Here is a 23,656-nt window from a genome sequence, read left to right as displayed (position 1 = left end):
CAGGAAACATGGCTTTGTGTGGTTTTTTGCTAAATTGTCACTTATCTGGTTTGTGTCATACCTAGATAAGAGATACATTATTTTCCATGGAATTCAGTAAAACGTAACCACATTCTGCCCAATTTTTTTTTTACTATTGCTTTTTATTTAAACAAATAAACAAACAAATTATTGTTATAGCGCAAAGGCTTGATTTTGCATATGAAGACTCAACAGACTCAAGTAGAAGTTTTCCTGTAGAAATTGGGCCTAAAATAATTTACAGTACAGAAGGGACTATAGAACAACTGCCGGTAGGTCCATAGGTTTAATGTACAGGGCTTTACTTTTTGATTAGTTTTCCAAATCCTGCAAAACCGACAGAATTGATAGAAATTGGATATTATTTGAAGACTAAGTCACAACCCAGTGAAGCATGCTTGGTTACTGTAGACAAAGGTGAATGTTGACTGGAGGCGTCTGCAGCAAAGGCCCAGCAGAACATCTTAAAGAAGACATGGCATTTGATGATAACCATTGATCGTGGCCTTCAGGCAGTCATTAATTGCAAAGGATTTTTTTTTTTTAATCAAATATTGAAAAAAACAATCCTTATTTAAAAACTATATTTTACCCAATTAGTACTGGACCTCGTGGTTAAGGGAATTAGGCATTATAATGGCTGCAATTCCCAGTTAATGCAATATTGTTTGATTTCAAATTCACTGTAGTGGTGTACAGAAGGAGAATCCCCCCCCCCCCAAAAAAAATGATACAATTAAATAAATTAATAAATACTGAAGATAGACAAAGTGAGATATATGACATTATGCTTTTATAATTAGGCTACAGTAATTATGCTGTGTCCATTTGCAATGAAAGTAATAAAATATATATGATATGTCAGTTTTGAGGGCGCAGACTGTTTTGTAGGTCAACCGAAAAATAATATACTTTTAAGGTGTGTTTAGCTCCTGATGCTTCGATGTGTGCTCAGTCATCCAGGTAAGGAAATCCCAAAAAGTTGATTCTGCTCATGAAAGGATGATACTTTACATTTTCCGAGTTAAGGGCACAATATATATATATACATATATATATGTATACATATATACATATATATATATATATATATATATATATATATATATATGTATATGTGTATATGTATATGTGTATATATATATATATGTATATGTGTATATGTATATGTGTATATATATATATATATATATATATATATATGTGTATATATATATATATATATATATATGTGTATATATAAATATATGTATATATATGTGTGTGTATATATATGTGTATATATATATATATATATATATATATATATATATATATGTGTGTGTGTGTGTATATATGTGTATATATATATATATATACATATATATATACACACACACATATATATATATATATATATATATATATATATATATATATATATATATATATATATACATATATATATGTGTATATATATACATATATATATATATGTGTATATATATACATATATATATATATATATGTGTATATATATACATATATATATATATATGTGTATATATATATATATATATATATATATATATATATATATATATATATATATATATTGTGCCCTTAACTCGGAAAATGTAAAGTATCATCCTATCTTGACCTTGTAAATTGTCACTGTGTCTCCTTTCTGTGATGTCCTAAGTGAGCCTAACATGAGGATGACAAATTTCATGACACATATATTAAAAAGCATGAATTCGTGATTTTAACAGCAAATCATTTGAGGACAGTCAGCTAAAATTAAACAAAACTAGAAACTTTTAAAAGAAGCAGCTGTTAGCCATATTCTGTACTTTAATATCTCTATCTTTATTCCAACTTTTATGAACCAAAATAAAGAGCCACCACTAGATGTCAGCAGAGTCCACAGGATCAGAAAAGGGCCAGCTATTCAGTGCTTGTTGCTAAATTTCAATTGAAAAAGTGTCGATTATTACCGGTAACAAAGCTTATTCATGCAGACTGATATCTTTTCACTGGAAAGGTGTACGTGTGGATGGCTTGGGTCTTATTCATAGCACTGAGCTGGCTTCTTTTCACATGCAAATATGGTCATAGTGCAGAAGATCTTTTTGCATCTAAATAATGGCTCCCATTGGCCTGTGGGATATGCAGGTATTTTTAGGTGTCCTGTATATTTGGTAACCTATCTTCTGGTAATCCCGCCCCTTCCATCTCTCTCACCTTCACTTCTTTGCTGCTGTTAGCATGCCCTTTTCCTGTCTGAATACCATTTCTGAAGATCCTGGTACACTGATGTCTGATTCACTCCTGGCATGCATGCTGTTGATGTATATAGGATGTTCTCGTCAGAACCTGTATCCATATCCACATTTTCAATAATCTGTCTTAAGAGGTGCTTGTCTTGGTCCTATGATGGATAAAAAGTACAGCTTTTTCTTTTGAAGCACATAGCAGAATTGCCAAAAGAAAAAAATACTGCATGGGTTGATTTCACCTGATAAGGTAAAAGACTTTCTTGTCCATTGTTGCTTCTATTCACATTATCAGGCAGCGTAATCATTATGCTGTGTGCAAAGAGTGTTTCAATTATTTACTGTCTAAGATTAAATCATAAAAAATTGTCCTCAAAATGTTGGCCCTCTGTGGGCCAAGATTAGGCCACTGTCAGTGGGGCAAATTGAGCTCAGTTTCCCCCATTATTCAGAGGAGTCATTATCTAATGATCTTCTGATTTATTACTTTGTGAACAAAGCTGGTCATCAAATTACTACATCACTACAATGCACATAATGATATGGGTATCTGCAAAGTTTTGACAAGCACTACAAATAGACATATAGTAAAGGCTAGTGAACTGAAGATGAGAAATACATCTGACAATAGATCACCGCAGAGCAAGAAACTCTTCTTCATGAGCAATGAAGTCAGTTCTTCAGATTGTGAAAGTGAAGTTGATGATGCATCGGAAGCTCAGGCGTCAAAGACGACTTTAAGGTTGACTTTATTCTAGCCAAAAGATGTGTATCATTCACTTCAGCTCGCACACTGATGCAACTGATAGCTAATCAGGCATCAACAGCGCTGCCTTCGTAGCAGATCAAAAGATGTTGTTGTCGAGAAGTAATCTTAACCAAGAAATGTTTAGAGCTGAGATACAAGAAGCAGCAAGCTGTACAGCCATGCTGCCTCGGGTGAGCAAGTGCAACATTAGTCAAAAAGTTGAACTGGTTGACAGTCCACATTTTCCATTTTTAGCATTTTATGTAAACTTCTGCACACACGGTACTCTTTCTATAATTGTTGTAGTCATGAATTAGCAATCATTGCAGTCTGTGCAAGTTATCTATACAGTAAGATGTAAGCTGGCTGTTTACCTCTGAAGAAAGAATCTTCACTTTGCAGAACATTGTGTGAAAATATGCAAGAAACATCTACATACATGGCAAAAATGACACAAATGGCCCTCTCCCTAACTTGCCCCAGTCGTGGGAACTACCACAAACATGTTTTAAATATGCTGCCAGCTGTTTATTTTTCCACCTGTCAGTTTGATGAGTTGGTCAACACAACAGTGTCACTTTAAGATTGTGTAGTGTGTAGTTGACATGAAGGATCGGCTTGGTCATTTGCATTGCAGCTGGCTAGTTATCTGACAGTGATCTCTTTTGACTTTGTCCTTAAAAAAATCATTTGGAAGTGCACAATTAGTGTGTTTAAAAAAAAAAAAAAAGCACAGTTCTAAAAAGCGTTTCTAATGTTCATTCTTTTATTTGTGGTTTCGATTCCTGATTAACCAATTATCACATGTGCTAGCACAGGAAGTGGTGACAAAGATCAGGAAGACACACCCTCCGCTCCCCATCTGCGAACACCGTGAACTTCCTCTATAGATAGTCATCGCTGATATTTAGAGTTCTCATTTCTCACCATATACTAATATATGCCTTGCTCTTGTGGTTTCATTTAAATGTCTGAGAAGGCGACTCCTCCCAGCACTCAGGGAGGAGAGAGCCGTTAGATGCTTGCAGGTACGGCAACGGCGATTCCATTGGCCTGAACCTGGCAGCTACTGCAACAGCAGGGAGCAGCGCCTTACTGTATACAGTTATGGCTGACATCCTGCCACAGGAAACTATAACAAACCTCAATAGAAAACAACAAGGTGTTATTTTAGAGCATCACTGCCATTTCAATGTTTAAAACTGCTGATGCGGCCTGCTCAGTATTTCTCTTTCTTGCTCACAGTTATTTTAGCTCATTTTACTCTCAGTCAAACAAAATAATGTTTATTTAGTTCCCGTGATTCTGATGTGGTAATTCATTGGGCCTCGATGCCCACAGTGAGTAAAGAAGTATATCACAGCTCAATCTAACATACAGTTAATGTGGGTGCATAATGCCCCTTTAAAAAGACTGACTGCGGTCACATCTTGGGAATTCTTTTGAACTATCGCTTGAGTTTGGAGACCTGTCGTCTGAGGCCTTTTCACATTAAAGTGAGACAGCCGGGGTGGGTGGGGAAGCTTTTAAAAGCAGGATTTTTGCTAAATAATTTCTGAGAATGCATAATACATGACCCTCAGAGATCGCGAAGGGAAAGGAGAGGGGAAGAAAGGGGTAGAAGCCTCTAGCCTCCTCTTTAAAAAAGTCACTGCCTATTTATATCAGCGGTCGTTTCATTCTCTCATCCCCTTGCTACATCCTACCTGTCCTTGAGAAGAAGCTGTAGGGCGGTGCGTTGTGGTCTCAGACCGAGTAGAAACACAGGCATCCTGAATGAAAAATTTCTACAGACCTTCATACCCTTTGAACACATCTGATGATTGTATACTGTTCACAATAATCTTGTGTGTGTCTCCCGTGGGTGTTGTGATTTAGCAGAAATAATTTCTCCACAGTATGCAGCATTCACGTAAAAGATAACCACCCAAATATAGAACCAAATCTGCTCGCGATATAGAGATGCTTTTGCACTGATAAGACTGGCCACATTTCCCAAATCTGAGCACAAGTCATGCTCTCTGCTGCACACGTCTCTTCATATACAGATTGGACATGATTTGATTTGCCTTCTTAGTGGGTTATAAAGGAGGCTGCTTATCCCAGCTCAAGGGCTATAGCTCAAGTGATGATGTGAGTTGGTCTGACACTGAATGTCACACCCCTCATTGTTGTAGGTTTTCTCGTCTGACCTCAGAAATGTCAGCAGATGCTCAGTTTGTGGTATGTATGTGGCTGTGTGACAAGAGTATTTTCAGTTTACTTTGTGAATATTAAGTATATTGTAAATGAGCACTGAATACTCAGTGTCCTCTGTTGTTCCTGCTGATTATCCCTAAATTAGTGCATAAGTAGGGAAGGGAGAGTTGGGAAGGTCATCCTTGCATGCTAGATGAAGAGTGATAATATGACATTAAAAAAGAGCAGGAGCTCTGGCATTAGCTTTAACTGCAAAACATGAAATAATTAAACAGTGTACATATGCACATCATAAGCATGGTCATTTAAACTACAATAAGTACATAAATGTGGAAATGTACTTTATTGCCCTGAATATCCAAAAACCACCCAGGAAATTAGGACGCTGTGTTTCTGAGGCTAGATCTGGTTATTATCATACAGTTTCTGCTGCAGGACTGACCTGTATGCTCCAGTCTGCACCACCTCAGGAAATTAACAGATGATGAAATTTTGGCACCATATAATGCCAAGGGATCAGTTACACAGTATTTAAGATGTTGAACCACAGCATCCTGCCTGCACAGCTTCAGTGAGTGCCTGGGGTATTGATTTTATAAGTCTCCGGATCCCTGCTGCATGCTGCCGATTGAACATTATTTTTCTAAAAGATATTCCCCTTATTTGGTGTTTTGATTATTATGGTGGAACTTGCGATTTATACAATGTCTGTATTCAACCCAACCATTCAGTATCTCCGTGTGTCATCTGAATGAATGCATTCACATCAGGACAGAAATGTTTCATCATAGGGTTAAAGAGATCACCCAGAAGAACTGGTATTCATTAGCAGTGACCCTACCCTCTGTGGGAACCAGTGGACCAAATCATGTAAGTGAAATCCCCCAATACAGTGTGGGCTCAAGGGCCCAGGTATTAGTTTTTATAAAACACCTATTCCTTTCCCACTAGATTCGTTTGTTTTAAAGTTCTGACCACGTTTGATGTTGTTTAAATGAATTTTTTATTCATTTTTGACCTCAAAAGTTGGTGTATTTTCTTTTTTCTATTGGTTTTTGCAATAAACCATATGGGTACTGATAAAGAAATTCATAAAGTGTATCTTCACTAAAATGAGGAGAATGAGCTAGAGTAAATCGCATTATTTTAAATAGTAGTTTTAAGATTTTTTAAGATTTTTTTTTTTTTTTTTTACATTTTTATGTATTATTTTCGTGTTTCATTTTATTCTTGGCTCTTTAGCCTCTGTAGAAATTATCCACATATCTCACTTATCTTAACAGCACTACTGTATAGTTCTGTGTAAATAATCATTCTGTACATACGATAATTTTTAATCCTACAACTGTTTATAACCTGCATAGTTCACATTTCTGTATAGCTGTATATCTCAGATTTCTGTATAGTTTTTCATATTTATATCCTGTTCATAGCCTGTACATAGCTTGTACTCACTACAGCCTGTATATACTTATAGTTATAGAATATTCATAACATACTTCATACCGTGTACATTATAACATACCATAATAGACCCATTTCTGTAATATACTTACATATCTATATTATTGCTAATATATATTGTAATATATCTATATCACGGCTAAAGCACTTCTGGGTGGATGCAAACTGCATTTCGTTGCCCTGTACCTTTGCATGTGCAATGACAATAAAGTTGAATTCTATTCTATTCTATTTAATAGGCTTCCTGGAGCGTCCTCTAGTGGAGACTGCAGCCTGCTTGGCAGAGAGAGTTTGTGAGTTAGTTACGAGCGCTTATTTTGACAAAAATGTCTGCTGAGACATTAAAACTGTAGAAATGTTAAAATGCTCACCCCAAATTCCAAAACACTCACACAAACGCGGTGAGCTTGCTTCAAAGCTTAGTGACTCTGCGCGTGCACGTCAAGGAATCGAGCCGTGATTGCGCACGCGACACTGGATGGAGTGGTGCACGCACTTGTCCGTGTGCGCACGCGTTTATGCGAGTGCGCTCTCACGTTCTTGAATTTGTCCCGCGGATGCCTGAGAGGGGAAGATCTCCTCCAGTTTGCAAGCACTGCAAAAGTGTTGCTGGCACGAGGCGATGCGCGCAGAGTCTAGAGAAGCGGACGTGGTGAGAGAAACAGATTTTTTTCAGGGCAAGGAGACGAAACTGCAAGCGATAAACAGGAGCGACATCCTCAAACCCCGATCATAAGTCTGTATTTCCATTTTTTTTATGAGCACGCGCTTCCAGAAAGCGAAGCGGGGGACGTCGCGCGTGTGGGGTGCACCGTCTGCTTGTTATTTCACCAGGACAGTTCAGTCTGTCCGGCCTGGCTCTCGAGTACCAACGCTGCCGTGCGCTCCGATGATGGACCAGCCTCGGTAATTCGGTGAAGGAGACGAGCCGCCCGGATGACAGCAAGTCCACCGTGGTTTGAGAAAATGGGTTGTTTTTACATTGTGGCGGGGAGGGCTCTGCTGTAACACCGGCGGATCATGGCAGGGGTACACGCTTCAGATGGGGTGTCGGGACATTTATTGGATCCTGCCATCAGCGCCCCGCCAGCTCAGGGCGCGACCAACGCCGCGGGGATCACCGGCGATGCGGCCACTCTACCTCCGACCGGTACCCGGACGTACTTGGAGGTGTCGGCCGCCGCTCAGGGGTACGGGGCGGAGGGAGTTTACACCAATGGACGGTACAGGGACCACAGCAGTCCAAGGATCGGGAGTGGCAGCCGTGATAATTCAGCGGAGAGAAGTCAGGGAGCTGGAAACACACCTTGCGGCATCATGAAGGTTGGCGATTAAAGCACTTATTCTCATTGTCACCGATCCTCAAGGTGACACAAGGAGAATTTGCAAAGTGGCGGTGCTACAGCTGTAAAGCAAGGCAGGCAGTAAAAATGTGTGTGCGGACTTCCAGAGTTTCCGTAAATGCCCCATAAAAAAATGAGAATTAGGCAGCTTTCAGTTTTGCAGCGCCCCGTAGAACTTTGGCATAATGTCAAAATTCATAGCCTTATGGGAATAAAGCTGAAAAGTTCGTTAAGGTTTCCATAGAACATTTTTTTTTTTGGTTTTCATGTGTGGATTTTCCTGCTTAGTGTCAAACCAGTCGGGACACTTTCAGTCACCTTGAAAACCTGATATTAGGTTACCGTAAAGGTCCATATTATAATAATATTAGTTATCCTTAGGTTGTATCTAAATTGGAATTTGTTACAGGGGTAAGAAATGTGGAAGTGAAAGTAAGTCGGACTGATGGTGTGTAGAATTTGGTGTCCTTTGAAACTTTTTTCCCACAGTATAAATTTAGATCGTTGGCCGGGGCATGCGCATTTCTTCTTATAGCTCCTTCAGTAATGGATAGTGTCATTCTAATGTTTTTAATGGCGCGCAACCCTAATTAGTGCTCCCATTACTAGAGGTTAATTAACTTGTCTTCCACAAACCTGCACTGTCAAAATGGCAAGTTTCCTCATGTTATATATAATGTGACTCTACATGCTTTTAGTAGGCTACTGCATAATATCTGCCTTGTTGCAGTCTGTTAGCGCGTCAGATCATTATGGGGTCTCTGGTGGATATAGAAGTATTATGGAGGTGGGACACACTGGAGAGTTGCCGTCTGTCATATCAGACTCAGCTTGCATAGCAACTGACAGCATGCAGGCAGGTTATTTGTTACCCCCCATTATTGGATTTCCCCTGAATGTGAACAGACACAAAGTACTCTCCTTCAGACCTTCAAACAAACACATAGGCACACACATCTATGAACTTTCAGATGTAAAATCCACTGCAAATTCCATTTATAGTGCCAGTAAAATGGCTATAAAGGAGCCAGTCTGCAGTTTACATTGCTTAAAAATGATGGCTGATTGGAATCTACAGAAAAAGAAAAAAAGAATACAGTAGATATTTGAATATCCTGAATTATCTGTGGAAAACGCTTATCATCAGAGTGTTACTTAGTTACAAGTGATACCTGTGTGATGCAGTATGGTCTCTTCTGAGAGGTGCACTGATGTGTCTGAGGCTCTTTTTCCTGTTGGATGTCTGTGTGCGCTTGACTGCATCATGCATGTCCTTGGTGAAATAGAGTAGAAGGTACGTAAGATAGAATTTTGGAGCGAAAAGAAGGCCGGACTGATAAAAACACAAGGAAACTACAAACTGGGCATAGTTTGAATTCCCTTTTTTATGTTACACGTTACGTGGTACAGTGTTAAGTTTAGAAAAGTCCTCTGCTCTATAAGCTTACTATGATACTTTAAATATTGTTGCAGTTGCTTGTCTTGACATGTAGAAGAACGTGTAGATATTCGCCGACAGACATTCATATCTTGAAATGTTACTTTCTAATCTTCATCGTGCATCCAAGTAGGGTTTAATTTCTCTGGTCAGTGCTAGAACGATGCACTCCACTAATAAGATGACGATAAAGTATACACTGGTCAAGCGGGGCATGGCGGGAAAATAGATCAACCATTCTATGCAGTTGGTTTCTGTGTAGCTTCAGTGCACATGTCTGCTTTTCAGGAGTTTACTGATATGTCTGTTTAAGCCAAGATCCAAAAGGTGAAGGAGTTGTGGGTGCATGGGAATCAGGAAGCAAACAAGCTATTCCAGCATTGCATCGGAACATTAACTTGGCCCTCGGTATGCAAATCTTGGAAGGAAGGAGTTTGCATGTTTGTCCTCTTCTAATTTCCTCAGCGGGGTGACATTTTCGTGGTGGAGAGACTGCAAAGTGGCTGGGGAGGTGGGTAGGTGGGGGGTGTTTGTGATGCAGCCTTGTTATGTAATGTTGGATTGTGGACAGCTGCAAGGCCGGCTCCAGCCTGGCTGCAGGGTGGAGGGGACTGACAACTAGCGCAGCTAGTGAAGCAGCAACCAGTGTTTTACGAAGCATGTAAGGCGGATATTCTTGCAAGTCAACATAATATACAGTACATTTAGCATATTGTTCCATTCATCTTTATGCATTCTAGATGGGGGTTTTTTTCAGGCGAGTACAGGCAAGGTAAAGTATTTTGACCCGCAAAGTCAGGTTCTAATTTATTAGAAAAGCACAGACATAAATGATATAAACCCACTTCAACAGAAAATAAAAATCAATACGGGTCACACCGTTATCAGTTGTTCTTGCATAAGAACATCTCACCCTTTCACCTCTTTTCTCTTTTGCCACGAGAGGCAGGACACCACTTCAACTTTTCATTGATCTCATGTAATAGATTTGAGTCAAAATGACTCAGTGTACCCCTCCCCGCCTCCAGAATGCAATAGAATACTTTAAAAGCGCCCGACCTTGCGAGGGGATTAATCCACTGAGTAAAGTGAATGTCCTGGATGAAGATAGGGGCAGGTAAATGCTATGTTCAAATAATCTGAGATGAGACATCAAGTAATTTACAAATTTGCATGCAACTCATGCAATTTAAAGATAGATGTTGAGAATGTTTTTTTTCTTTTATCTGAAGGACAAAATATTCTCTGGGTTTAAACCAAGAAAGACAAGATTTTTGGCACTCTTGTCTCTGTTAGAGAAAAGCGTTCTACCAAATAATGCCAAATAATCCTCGGCGCTGAAATGTTCCTTTCAATCTCAAGGTCATAGCCCGCCACTTATTTATCATATAAATAGAAAGAGCAGTTTATTACTGCGTTCGACTACCCCTGGTCTCGATAACAAATTCAGGACATCCTTCCCTTGTCTCAGCCAGATGACCTGTGTGGTATCAGTGTTAAAGCTGACCAGGCAGATATCAGTGGATTTCATAACGCTCCAAGGTTGACGAGGGAGCAGTCCTAGTTCATGCCACAGGGGCTTTGTATGATTAATTAGGAATGGTCACCAGGACATGAACTGTTATTTTAATTTGAATCTCCTTATTTGAATTATTTCCGGAGGATTCTTGCAGTTTGATTATATTTTTCAGTATACCGACTTCACACATGCTTCCTTACTTTTTACAAGAACAGGATAACAGAATTCTTTGAAGACAGATCTTCTGGTTTGTATTATTCCAGTGAAATTTAAAACATGTCGAACACCTGGATAGAAACATAGCTGTAGGGGATATTTCGTGTATGAGGACAGTGTCTTAAATCTCTGCCTCTGAGTCTGGCTATTGTTTCACTAATGTGAGCTTTGTCTGATCCTTTCCAGGGCTGAGGACAACTCAGTACAAGCCTGAACTAATAACACTGATTACATATAGAGGGATCATCTGAGATGATGAAAATGAGAATTGGAATAAGAACCTGTTTATGCATCACTACTCCCATCACAGGCTTTATAAAAAATAATAGCTTTCTCCAGAAACTTAATTTAAAGGGAATATGGGTACAGATAACTGAAGTTTAGGTAAAATGTGTGTCTGATCATGGATTTCAAAGAGCATAAGTAATTCCCATGTGTCCTGCAGCAGCAACTTGTACTAAACGCCTAGATATTTTTGGAAGGCAGAGATCTGCACTGCGTTGAAAAATAGGCACCAGAAGATGTGAAGTGGTGATTACAGACGTCTGGGGCTGCTGAATCATCGCTCGCTCTCTTGGCTCGTGTTCTAAAAGCAGCAATCTGAGAAATACAAACATCTCAAATAGGCTTTATTGTATGTGAAAGCGCAGCTTAGCATCAAACGGGGAGCAAAATCATAAACAGTTTTGTAAAGGTCACTCACCAACAAGAAATGAGAACAAGCTCACGATCACCCAAATCTAATTATTGAACAACAGTGATTTTAGAGTGTCGAATTATGTGTGTTTTAAGTTTTTGACTTGCTATTTTAAGCATATTTGATAGGCATAACAAAACAATTTCCTCCCTTGAAGCTGACTTGCATCATAAAGTATAGAAAGAACAAGCAGCATAAGTGCAGCATGGTGTCATAGTGGTTAGCAATGGTGCCTCCCAGCAAGACGGTCTTTTGACTTTGAGGTGGTGACTCTAAATTGGTTGCGGATGTGAGGTAGATAAAGCGCTTAAAGTGCAGAGAATAAAGCACTGTGTGAATGTGTGGTAAAAAGTAGCTTGGAGTCTAAAGCGCTTTAAATGCCAGTACGTTTGATCTGGTCAGTGGGGAAATTTGATATATTTGAGCCACTGTCTTTATTGGAGTTTTTGAAGCTTGGTTATAAACGCTTTCAAGAAACAGATCAAACTTATCCAGGTTATTATTGATCACTAGGCAAATTTCTAAATACAGTTCTAGCAAAGATTTGGAGATTTTTATAGCAGCTTCTTTAAAAATTGTTAAAAGGTCTCACGAACCAGTCAAGTTTCTCTTGTACTTTTGGCCATTCATGTGCGTGGAGCAAAGGTGCCTCCTAATCCTTTGTCCTGGTTTATTCCCTTGAAGGATAGCAATTTTAATTATAACCCCAATTACCCATGTGTCAAATTGCAAAGAGATCAAACGAGAACAAGTGATTTGATTGGACACCGTCAGGGAGTGTTTGAGGTGATGGCTTATCTTGATGATCCTTGAGGGATGTGCACAACAGTGATGTCATCAGAGGATAGGCAGGTTGTCTATGTCAATGTGGTACTCATGCCAGAGAAAATCCAGGCAGGGCATTGGTTTGAACATACACTGTAGTAGAGTCTGGTATGGTCTTGGCTCTTCTGTAGAGTGGTTGTAAGGTTGAATAATGGTCAGATATGTCATCTGATCATCTCCAGGTTCATCTGAGCTAGGGGATCAGAGGTTTGAAAGATAATGTCTGTGAGAACTGCACCATCTCCATCAGGCTTTGCTTTTGCATGCGTTTACTGCCTTCATGCCACTTCCTGTCATTGCATGTTTTCTTTTTCTGTCAATATACAGTAAGACAGAAAGTGAATGTAACAGTGCATCCTCAAGAGTATTTTCTTGAATGATGAAACAATTTGCAATCTTTTGCAAAATACAAAAGCTGCATGTTTCGAACCATGAACGTATCGGACGGATGATGAGTTTTTTTAATGCCAATTGCATAATTACTTCTGTTTATTAGTAAGAATATTGACTGATCACCTCACTGATTCCCACTTAGAGTTCTGTGTGGAAAAAAAACATGCTAGTTTTTGATGCAGGTTTTTGGTACAAGCAGAACTGTTTGTTAGCTTTGAATGTGTAATGCTGTAGAAATAAAGAGGGAAAAACCTCAAAGCAAAAGCTTCGCTGTCGGTACAAATGCTCTACTGTCATAAGGCTTATTTTACTGTTACTGTTCCATTGTGCAACTGTCAGAAAAACATGCCAGCATTGATAAAAGGAACAAAGGATTGGGAGGTTTACAATTCTTTTGGATTGGATCATTCCAACTGGAACCAGTCAAGCTGTTGTGGCTGATAATAAATGAGGCAGTAATAACTATCGAGTACAAATGGATAGGAATATGAAATCCCTTTAGTATGGTGATCAGGATCACGTGTTACTAGGGATGGGTATCGTTTAGGTTTTATCCGATACCGGTGCCAAACCGGTACTTTTGAAACGGTGCCGGTGCTTAAACGGTGCCCAAACCGGTGCTTAAAGACTGGAAAACACAAAATTGGTCCAAAAACCTCTCATGTTCAGCTGTTTTTTTGTAAAAAGATAACAATGTTAGTCTTTTCTGCAGGTATACGGCATATATGGTATCACTCTGGGCTGGAAGCAGTGCTTAAACAATGGAAAAAACACAAACTTTGTCCAAAAACCTCTCATGTTTAGCTGTTTTCCCACTTTTTCTTCGGTCATTTTAGCCTTTTTGGCCAGGGTGAAGGGAGTATCTGACATCAAACAAGAAGACAGCTGCATGTAGCTATGATGGTGTTTGCTAGTTCACGTTACATGCATTAATTTAATAACGCGGTTAGCTTACTCAACGTAAATTACACACGAACAACATTAAGCTACTCACGCAGAGAAGAACGGCTGCTGCTGCCATCATCATTTCTGCTACACTGGCAGGGCTAGGTTCATCGGATTTAAAGTGTGACCTCCTTTGACAGTATCAGCTTAAAGCACTTGTTGCAGGCTGCTGAGTTAGCATCTTTTGCTGTGAAGTACAGCCAGACTTTTGACCGCTTTGCCTTGGGCATTTTTAGCTCTGTAGCTCTGCTCTAAAAGAACGTACGTACCTGGACCCGCCTACTATCCTCGAAACGTAAAATGATTGGCTAGAATCTAAAGTGTATCATTCCATACCAGTTGGTGGCGGTAATGCACCTTTCAGTTGTTTGCCAACCGCCAATAGAAATGTAAGGAAGAAGAAAGTGTATCACAGCTCAGGAAAAAAAAGCACCGAAATAAAGCACCGAAATGCGCGCTGCTTTTCGGTCTGGTTACTACCGTTTATGTCAGAACCGGTGCCATGATGGCACCGGATACCGGTACCCATCCCTATGTGTTACCATGATCACATATGCACATAGGCGTCCGTGTGCACAGACACACACTTACACAGAAACACAAGAGGAGAAAAGAAGGCTAGTGCTAACACATATTAAAATCCGTTTTTTCATTTCTTTTATTGACTCAGTCATTCTTAGGTTTGGTCTGTCAGATAGTAGCTCTGTCTTCACGTTTGCATCATTTATTCATCATCTTCTGCAGACAAGCCATGCCAGGGTGGTCAGGAAGACTCATCTCTGAGACTGAAATTTGAACATGAGGAGAACCTGAACAGTAGAGGGAATGATGTGAGGGATATGGAAATTTCTAACAGTTGTATGCGACAAAAGACTGAACTTTCAGCCACATCTTTCTGTGAGAACACAATAAGATGAGAGAAAGTTAATATTGTAAGATAAGACCAGAGATTTGCTGGAGGAAGAAAGCGAGTCACCATCTGACCGTCTGACCTTCTGGGTGGATTTACATGAAAGCATATCAGAGCTAGTATTATGTTTATGTTAAAGATATTAGTAAAGCTTAAAGTCAATATTACCGGCAACCAGTGATGGGAATAACGGCGTTACAAGTAACTGCGTTACTAACGGCGGTACTTTTTTCAGTAACGAGTAATCTAACTAATTGCTATTCCTATCGTTACAACGCCGTTACAGTTACTAACAAGGAAACGCGGTGGGAAGAAGTAAACACTTATTTAATCCCGCCCCTTTGCCATAAATTATCATATAGTAGTTTTTACCTTTAAAATAGTTTTTAAAGGTAAAATGTTGAGGGAAATGTTTAAAAATGGCCAATTATACCCTGGACCCCAGAGGGTTAAACGTTTTTTTAAAATAACACAATAGTTACTTTTCAAGTAATTAATTACTTTTAGAATATGTAACTCAGTTATTAACTCAGTTACTTTTTTTGAAGAAGTAACTAGTAACTGTAATTAATTACTTTTTCAAAGTAACTTTCAAAGTAACTGCTGGCAACAGTAATTCCCCTACAGGGAAAAAAAGAAGGTACTGCTGCACTTTTGTTGTCATATTTTACAACAGAATAAGGGCATGTATGACTATACAACACTGAAATACACCTTTTAGACTACTATACATAAATGAGGTTCTAATGTCATCAAGCGAAGTCCAGCATAAATGCATAAATGAGTTTACTGTTCTGAGCCTATCCTGGCTGTCATAGTGTAAGAGCAGGGTACACCCTGGACAGGTTGCCAATCTGTTGCAAAACTAAGGCATATAGAAAGGCAACCAGTCACACTGACAGCCAATTTAGAACGATCAATTAACTTAACACTATGCATGTCTTTGGACTGTGGGAGGAGGCTGGAGTACCAGGAGAAAGCCCACAAGACACTGGAAGAAAATACAAACAGACTGGGTTCAAACCCAGGTCCTTCTTGCTATGACGAAAGAGCGGTGGTGCTGACCGCTGCACCACGGTGCCCCCCCCCCCCCTTTTATTTGTGTATTTAATTCATTCATGTGGATTTCCATGAATGAACCAGTTAGCACTTGCATCGATTGCTTCTGTTGCTGAAATCTTTAGAACTTTAGGGTTAAAAAAAAGAAGTGTATGAGGCTTGTCTCTACTCCAGCCTGTCTCATCAGCATTTACAGCTATCGGTGTCCAGCACTGTCCTGCATCATGTTTACTGTCGCCAAGTTTCTACAGCTATGAACACTGATTGGTTTAAAGAGACCTGTAGCTTAATCATGCTCTCTGGTTTCAGTATTTCTTTCTTCTTGTCAGCATGGATACTCGTGTACTCGATTTTTGTGTACCCACTTTGCTAGATATTTATTTATTAATTTTGTTATGTGTGCTTTTCCGCTTCGAGGCGCTCACCATGTCAAGACCTAGCCAACCTCAAACCTCAGCATATTTACACCTTTCATAATCGTGGCACTGATCTTATGTAATTCACACTGAAAGCTGGACTGCACGAGTGCATTTTTCTGCTTCTTAGATGAGAAGAGGAGCTTGCTTTGTTTTTACATCTCTGTTGATAGATGCATGGTGAAATTACTGTATTTTATAATCTGTTTTTGGCTTTCGGTCAAATATTTGTGGTTTCAGGGTGTAAATTTCAATACTTCTTTCTGCTGCTGACTGAAATGCATGTTCAACACAAAGTAACAAAACCTGCCAAGTAGACCAAAATATCGAAAGTCTGATTCAGTTTGTAGTCTTTGTTGCTTAGATTTTTAATCATTGATCATTTAATGCTTATTCTATTAGAGACTTTATTAATAATTGTGTTTGCTTAGCAAAACATTAAAGACATTAAATGTCCAGTAGAAATGACAAACAGCAGCAATGATTAGCTTGACGAAAATTACTGTCTGTAAAATTGATGCTCCTTTAAATGATCATTCAGATGATGCTTGTAGGCTGACTCTTCGCCCAGTCTTATTTAGAACCGCAGCTTAATACACAGAGTTATATGAAGCTTATTCTTCTTCCTGCTCCTTTTTGAACATGAAAGTTATTTGTAGTTGTGGTTGCTCGTTTTCCTTTTGTCTTGCTTTGTTCATTTGTCTCTTTTAATTCTATGTTGTTGTACTTTTTCAACATGTTCAAAATAAAGATTCAATCAATCAATCAATCAATCAATCAAATTTTCAGCCTTCACATTGAGCATTGTGCTTGTCAGGATGCCAACTTCAGGTAATCAGCGCAGAGTACTGTATAACCGCAAACCTAATTGTGTGAAAATCATTGTGTGCACAATACCAAGCTGCCTTCACTTTTTGCTATGCTTTTAAAAAACAAAACAAAACCAGTGCAATGCATTGCAAAAGCATTATTCAAATTGCCCAAAGCATTATGCAAAACTGATACTGAAAACAAGACTCAGCGCTCTTTTGGGGTGGTAAAACTTGCATGATCAGGTTCCTGTCTACTAACTGTGCAACTGTTGTGCTCACTATTATGAATCTGGAACTCTGTCAGTGTTCAATTACACATTTAAGCTTTTGGGCTTTATGGTTAGTGATTGAAGCAGCACAGCACCGAGGCTCATAAACAGTATTGGCTAGAATCTAAAGGCCTGTTGTCAGCTTAGCTATGCTTTATGCTTTCTTACCGTTGTGGCTGACGATAGCCACTAGTACAGAGAGTTTGCCAAGGATTCACAGATGGTCCCATTTTTCTCTTTCTCTGGCACAGATTACATATGAACAGGGAATTTGGGGCTTTAAGTATAAGAGCTTAATGTTCATATAAATGGGAAGAGATATGATATAGAATTTAATTGTCTTGTTGTGTGATTCAGTTATTGACCCTTTCTGGGAATATTTGTTTGTGTCTTTGTGTCTCATTTCATCCAGGAAGTGCTTAGTTTAAGCCTTCTCATTCGTGCATCTGATGGTTTGTGGAATTTGCCAGAGTTGCTGTGTCTGCCCAGTCATTCTTTGACTGCCTCACCTACACAAACGGAACATGAGTTGGAATCAAATGTGCCTCAAACTTTCAAAAGCAAGATCTTAACTCCCAGTAATTCTGCTGTTTGTTTGAAATCTTGCACAGATGCTGCTTAGACCATATGCCTGGTTTATTTTAAAGATGTAAAAGTGGCTGTGTCCTCAGTGATGCTTTCTGTGACCTAGTATGTATTGCTCCAGGGTGTCTTTCTGCAGGTTACAGTGCAAGCACAGACATGTGACTCAAACATTCCACTGCACTTTAATCATTTCAATGCATATGCATACATAAATGACTCTTTTGCATTGCACAACTGTGTTTTTGTGTTTCCAGTTCTGTTTATCTGTTCTTTACATCACCTGTCCACTAAATGTCTGCAGTATTGTATTATATGTGTGCACTATATATATGTACTGGTAGTTATTGACAAATTTTAGGATTGGCAGACTAAGCTCAGGGGTGTCTTGCAATAGCTTTCTATTTGCAATGGACTTCTGGTCTGCCTTCCCAAAGCTGCTGAATGTACTGTGCATCGGTTTGTATATTTATATTTTCTCTAAAAGTACACAGTTTGTGTGTGACTAGAGAACAGATAGGGCTTTGCTGTGACTTTGGAGTAAAGGATTCTATGTGTGTTCTTTTCATTGCATGTGTAGGGTTCATGAGAGACATAGATCTGGACTTTATAGTGTGAAATATGATACTATGCAGTGAGCTCTTCCTGGAGCTGGGAAAATAATAGACGGAGAGGGAGGAAGGAGAAGAGGCACAACCTGAAAGCAAATGAGAGAGAGCCGGTTTTCTTGAAATGAAAAGATAGAATTCATATTCAACAGCGCAATTTGTAGAATAAGAGGTTGTCACAGGGGTCGCTGTTCTATCTGTTAAGCCGTGTTGACATAGTGAAGGCTCATTCATCATCATGTACTGATATTACAGCGGAAATTTATCCAGCAACCAACCTGCATGTTGATCTAATGGATAACAAATGCAGTAATGGCTTGCTGTAAGGACCAGGCATCTAGACTTTGCTTGATGACATTAGAAACAGTCTGCCAGGAAGCAAAACTTTGACAGAGGAACAGTGGTTTTCTTCACTTCTTCTTCACTCAACTCTTTTAACCGGTGGTGGTTTATACACCAGTCCTCATTTGTGTTTAGTCCTGTTTCCCTACCTTCGCTCCTAATCGGTTGCCCTCCGGCAGATTCAGACTTCAGATTCAGGAGGTTTCTTTTTGTTAAAAGGAAGTTTTTCCTTTCCTTTCCTTCACCAGGTTCTTGCTCGTTGGGGGTTGTCTGAGTGTTAGGTTTTCTCTGTATTATTGTAGGGCAGAGGTCTCGAACTCCAGTCCTCGAAGGCCACTGTCCGGAAACTTTTCCATGTGTCCCTGTTGCAACACACCTGAATACGATTAGTAGGTCATTAGCAAGACTATAGAACTTGACTGCATGCTGAGGTGGCAGTTCAGCCATTTGATTCATGTTACAACAGCTCATGAGTGAATGAACACGGTGCAATAAAAGTACATTTTTCTAAACACTTACATTTACTTAAATTTACTTGAGTAGGGTTTGGGGTTTCCACTTCAGCATGCAGTCAAGTTCTCTTCTCTTGCTCATGACCTACTAATCTTATCCAGGTGTGTTGCAACAGGGACACATGGAAAAGTTTCAGGACACCGGCCCTCGAGGAGTGGACTTCGAGACCCCTGTTACAGCGTCTTTACCTTTAGATATAAAGTGCCTTGAGGAGCCTGCTGTTGTGAGTTGGCGCGACATAAATAAAACTGAATTGAATTGGTCCCTGCTCAGCCTGAAAGCAACCCCCAGCCTTCTGTGTTGTCTTCTGTCCAGCCTGTTCTTTAGCTGTTTTTGCTTTACTTCAGCATGATTGACAACAGCTCTGAATCATAGACTGTTTAAAAAGGAAAACAGCTTCTTACTTACTTCTTACTTTTCTAATGTTGGACTGGGGAAAGACTGGTTGCGAACATGACTAACTATTCTGTCTTTAGGCCCAAAATGGTTTGGGTGCTTAGCAACTAAATTCACGTCTCTGCATCCTAATACATAGAGGTTCTTAGAGTTGTCATTCAATTTTTTGAACCACTTAAAAAATATTAATGAACTCTGCTAACTGCTGCTTTTAGGGACAGGAAATGGAAAGAAACAGGTTCTAGACCACAATCTGCCTGTGTGTCTTAAACCATGTGATTGATGCATGGTGTGACAGCTGACACTGGCTAAATGCTCAAGTAGCAGGAATAGTATATCCACCACCTTGTGTTTATTTTTGCTGCAGCTCCAGTTGAGCCTATCAGCAAGGAGCAAACACCTTTTTCTATTAAAGTAAGAGGAACGATTAGCTGGGAAATGGGTGATAAAAGTCTGTGAATAGCAACAAAATGTGTAGTGAAATGCCCCGAATTCCTGTGGTTCAGCCAACCAGTTCTCTAAACCTTTCTTCTATTTAACAAGTTACTGTAAGATGGATGTCCAGTCTTCAAAACTAGCCGCCATGATTGTTTGCACCAGTACAGACCAAAAAAAATCTGCTTTCATAAACTTCAAACATGCCAGAGTAATACATTGCAGGCAACATGCTGGCTCCATGTTTTTGGCTTCTTGGTTGTCACTTGAGGAAAGCAGTTGTGAGCAGGAAATGTTTGAAAACTATGCTGGGTGGTCTGTTATTGGACATTCTGAGCTCTGACATTCCTAAAAAAATAAATAAAAATTACGTATGAGGTGGTTGTTTGAAAATGATGGCAGGGAAATCAACATTGAACAGTTTGCTGTTCGTTTTGACTAAAACATGCAGGCAGACAATCAGAAAGGAAAGTTAAAAGTAATGAAATGTCAGATTTCCTTGAATGCATTTCCACAAAGGATTATTGCACCTTCTTACAACTGCTGTTGCATACTTTGAAACCAAAATAATTCATTTGGAAACTGATAAATATATGCAATTTATTATTAAAGGAGGGAAGCATGTGCAATAATGGCCCTTTATTGAGTTCCTACTACCTAGATGGCCTTTATATGCATTTACCTTCTTAATGCCATTGCGTAATCTCAGATTCCAATTAGCCTGAACAGAATAGGCCAGTCATAGTAAGTGAGTACAAATTCAGCACAGTGTGACCCAGATGTCAACTGCCTTGACAAGTTGTGTGAAAGGAGCACTTGTTGTCATTGGCTTTTTCTTTCCTTTTTTTTTCTAAAATTGAGGCAGTTTAAAGAAATTGGAGGGAAAAAACAGCTCTGTCTGGAATACAGTTTCATTTGTAAGCTTGTGTGTCGGTGTCGCCGTATGATTGCACTCAAGGAGCGGATGCAAAGACATGAGTCAGTGTAACTTTGAGTGTGTGATTGTGTAAAAAGGTCAGACACTCATGCAACGCGGAAGCCTGTTTAGTAATCAGGGAGAATTAAGGTCAGTGTGTAGATCTGATTGCCAGTGAGTTGCAGGTGCTGGGAGGTGTGGGTGGCACGCAGCACGGGCCAAAAATAAACATAAGGATCTCAATTACATCTCAGTTTTTTAAAATGGATTTAAATGCATCCACATCCAGCTGAACTTGATTTAATTTGACTGCGTATCCTAACTTTAGAAGGAGAGTAGGACATTCTATGGGAATATACTGGAAACAGGGAATACAACAATTGATGTCAATTTCCCCAATCAAGTGTTCCATTGATTACTCTGAGGGTTAATCATGTTAATCAATATGGACACAAAAGTAAATAATCTTTGCACTAACTTCATTAGTGACTTCTTTTTAGTGGAAGTGGTGGGAAAAGCTTTGAGATCCTAGATTACCTACACTAGTGTATGTGTTTTATTTGAAATTATTACATTGTTAATAAGGTATCAACCTTGTGGAAGCAATGTTCTACCTACTTTACAGTCGTTTTAAATGGGTGTAATTAGATAATTAAGTGAGATAGTCACTGTGGGTTTATTGGTCTCACACTGAATATTGAATCCAATCAATTTTGTTTCATTTTTTTTAGAAATAGGCCAGGGGGAATGATTATATTATAGTTCTTCCTGTTTAGTTGGCACATAAGTGTGTAAACACAATAAAAGCATGCAATAAAATAGCCTACACGGTGCTGAGACTTGAAATTGATCACTGAGACAAATTTCTGATCTTGTGCAAACTCACTTAAAAGCCAGTGAATTTTTCTTTTGAATGATAGTCTTATATCTCTGAAGCTGATTGTTTTAGACAAATAAAGCAATTTAAGACATTAGGGTCAGGCTGAGATGAGAGGAAAGCAATTTCTCAGGAGCTTAATGGAAGAAGTCTGAGAATATTGTCAAAATCTCACACTGATGTTAATTTGAGCTTGGCTAGGAGAAATAGGCTGGACAAAAAAAAGAGGTTTGATTTGAAATTTTCCTTTTCCTCTGGATGTTCTGAATGTCAAATGGCCTGCGTTGAACAAGAAGTGGGGGAATAGCATACCAATCAATGTTCAGGGATCTCTGGTGAATGCTGTTCAACAGAGGAGAGGAAAAGAGCAAAGATGGAGTATGAAAAGGAGGATGAACAGAGGACTAGACCAAAGGAGAAGGCACTGTGTGTTCTACAGCTATAGGCCATTAGCACCTTCAGTTGGCAGTAAACCTGAACAGCCAGAGCTGCAGTCTTCTCCCAACAGCCCAGTCACGAAGCGGGAGGATGCAGAGAGAGGCAGGGAAGTGAAACACAGATGAACGGAGAGAGTGAAGATATGAGAGCATACATTTTGCATGTACATGCTTCAGTGAAGTCACAAGGGTGTTCCTCCTCCTTCTGCCTCTCTGTCCTCATTTAACCTGAGTATAGCGTGGGCGTTATCTGTAATTTATGAGAAGTTTGACTTAACAAAAAAGTAAAATGCTGTTTGTGTGGGTACCGGACGGATGCTATCTTCCTGAAGAGGCTCACGGTTGTGTTCATCAGATTTAGAGCGCCAACTTCAAATGAATTGTAGTACGACTACAAAACAGTGTAGCTGTGTGCCATAGACTGAGGTCCTTACTCACAGGGATCATTTGCATGTGTGTGTGTGTGTGTGTGTGTGTTCAAATTGATGTGAAAACTAGTTCTAGTTGATCTGGATGGATGAGCTATAATAGCATATTTAATTATATTGAGTGACAGTCATCAAGGTATATGGGTGATTCAAATTTTTTGGAGTTTGATATTTAATTCTTAGCTTTGTTTAAAGTTTAGGTCTTAAAATTTATTTACTCAATTTTCAGAGTTTTTTGCTTTAGTTCTAGTTTGTATTAACGGAATTTAGTCAGTTCCGTCATCATTTCCCCCCAAATGTTAAGTTTATTCACGTGTCTGCGTTTCCTGATTTTCAGTTATTTTACTTATTTCCTGTTTTTTTTGTAGTCTTTTATATGTTTTGTCTTGCAGTTAGTTTTACTCCCCCTGCTGTCTCAATGTAATTGATTGTCTTTATCTGTGAGATTACTAACATATGCAATTGATTCAAATCCCCTAATTATCGTCTTCTACATAGTCTGTGTTGCCGTGTCTGCTGATTCCCCCCTTTGTGTTTTTATGAATTATTTGAATTTTGGGATACCCAGCTTTTGGAGTCTAGTGTATTTCTAC

At 39.1% G+C, this 23,656-nt stretch overlaps 1 protein-coding gene across 1 annotated transcript in view; it reads left to right on the top strand.

Annotated features, from left to right (window-relative positions):
• The first annotated feature begins 7,176 nt into the window (after window positions 1-7,176).
• Window positions 7,177-23,656, top strand: part of LOC146519733 (inactive phospholipase C-like protein 2) — a 69,348-nt gene continuing 52,868 nt past the window's right edge. Inside the window, exon 1 of the mRNA XM_085156043.1 lies at window positions 7,177-8,010. Within this exon, the coding sequence (XP_085012169.1) occupies window positions 7,708-8,010 (303 nt within the window). The 5' untranslated portion in view covers window positions 7,177-7,707. The remainder of the gene's footprint in view (window positions 8,011-23,656) is intronic.

Source organism: Neolamprologus multifasciatus, chromosome 4 (assembly GCF_963576455.1).
Source record: "Neolamprologus multifasciatus chromosome 4, fNeoMul1.2, whole genome shotgun sequence".
Lineage (NCBI taxonomy): Eukaryota > Metazoa > Chordata > Actinopteri > Cichliformes > Cichlidae > Neolamprologus > Neolamprologus multifasciatus.
The sequence above is the reverse complement of the archived record's forward strand: the minus strand, read 5'-3'. Positions and strand labels throughout refer to the sequence as shown.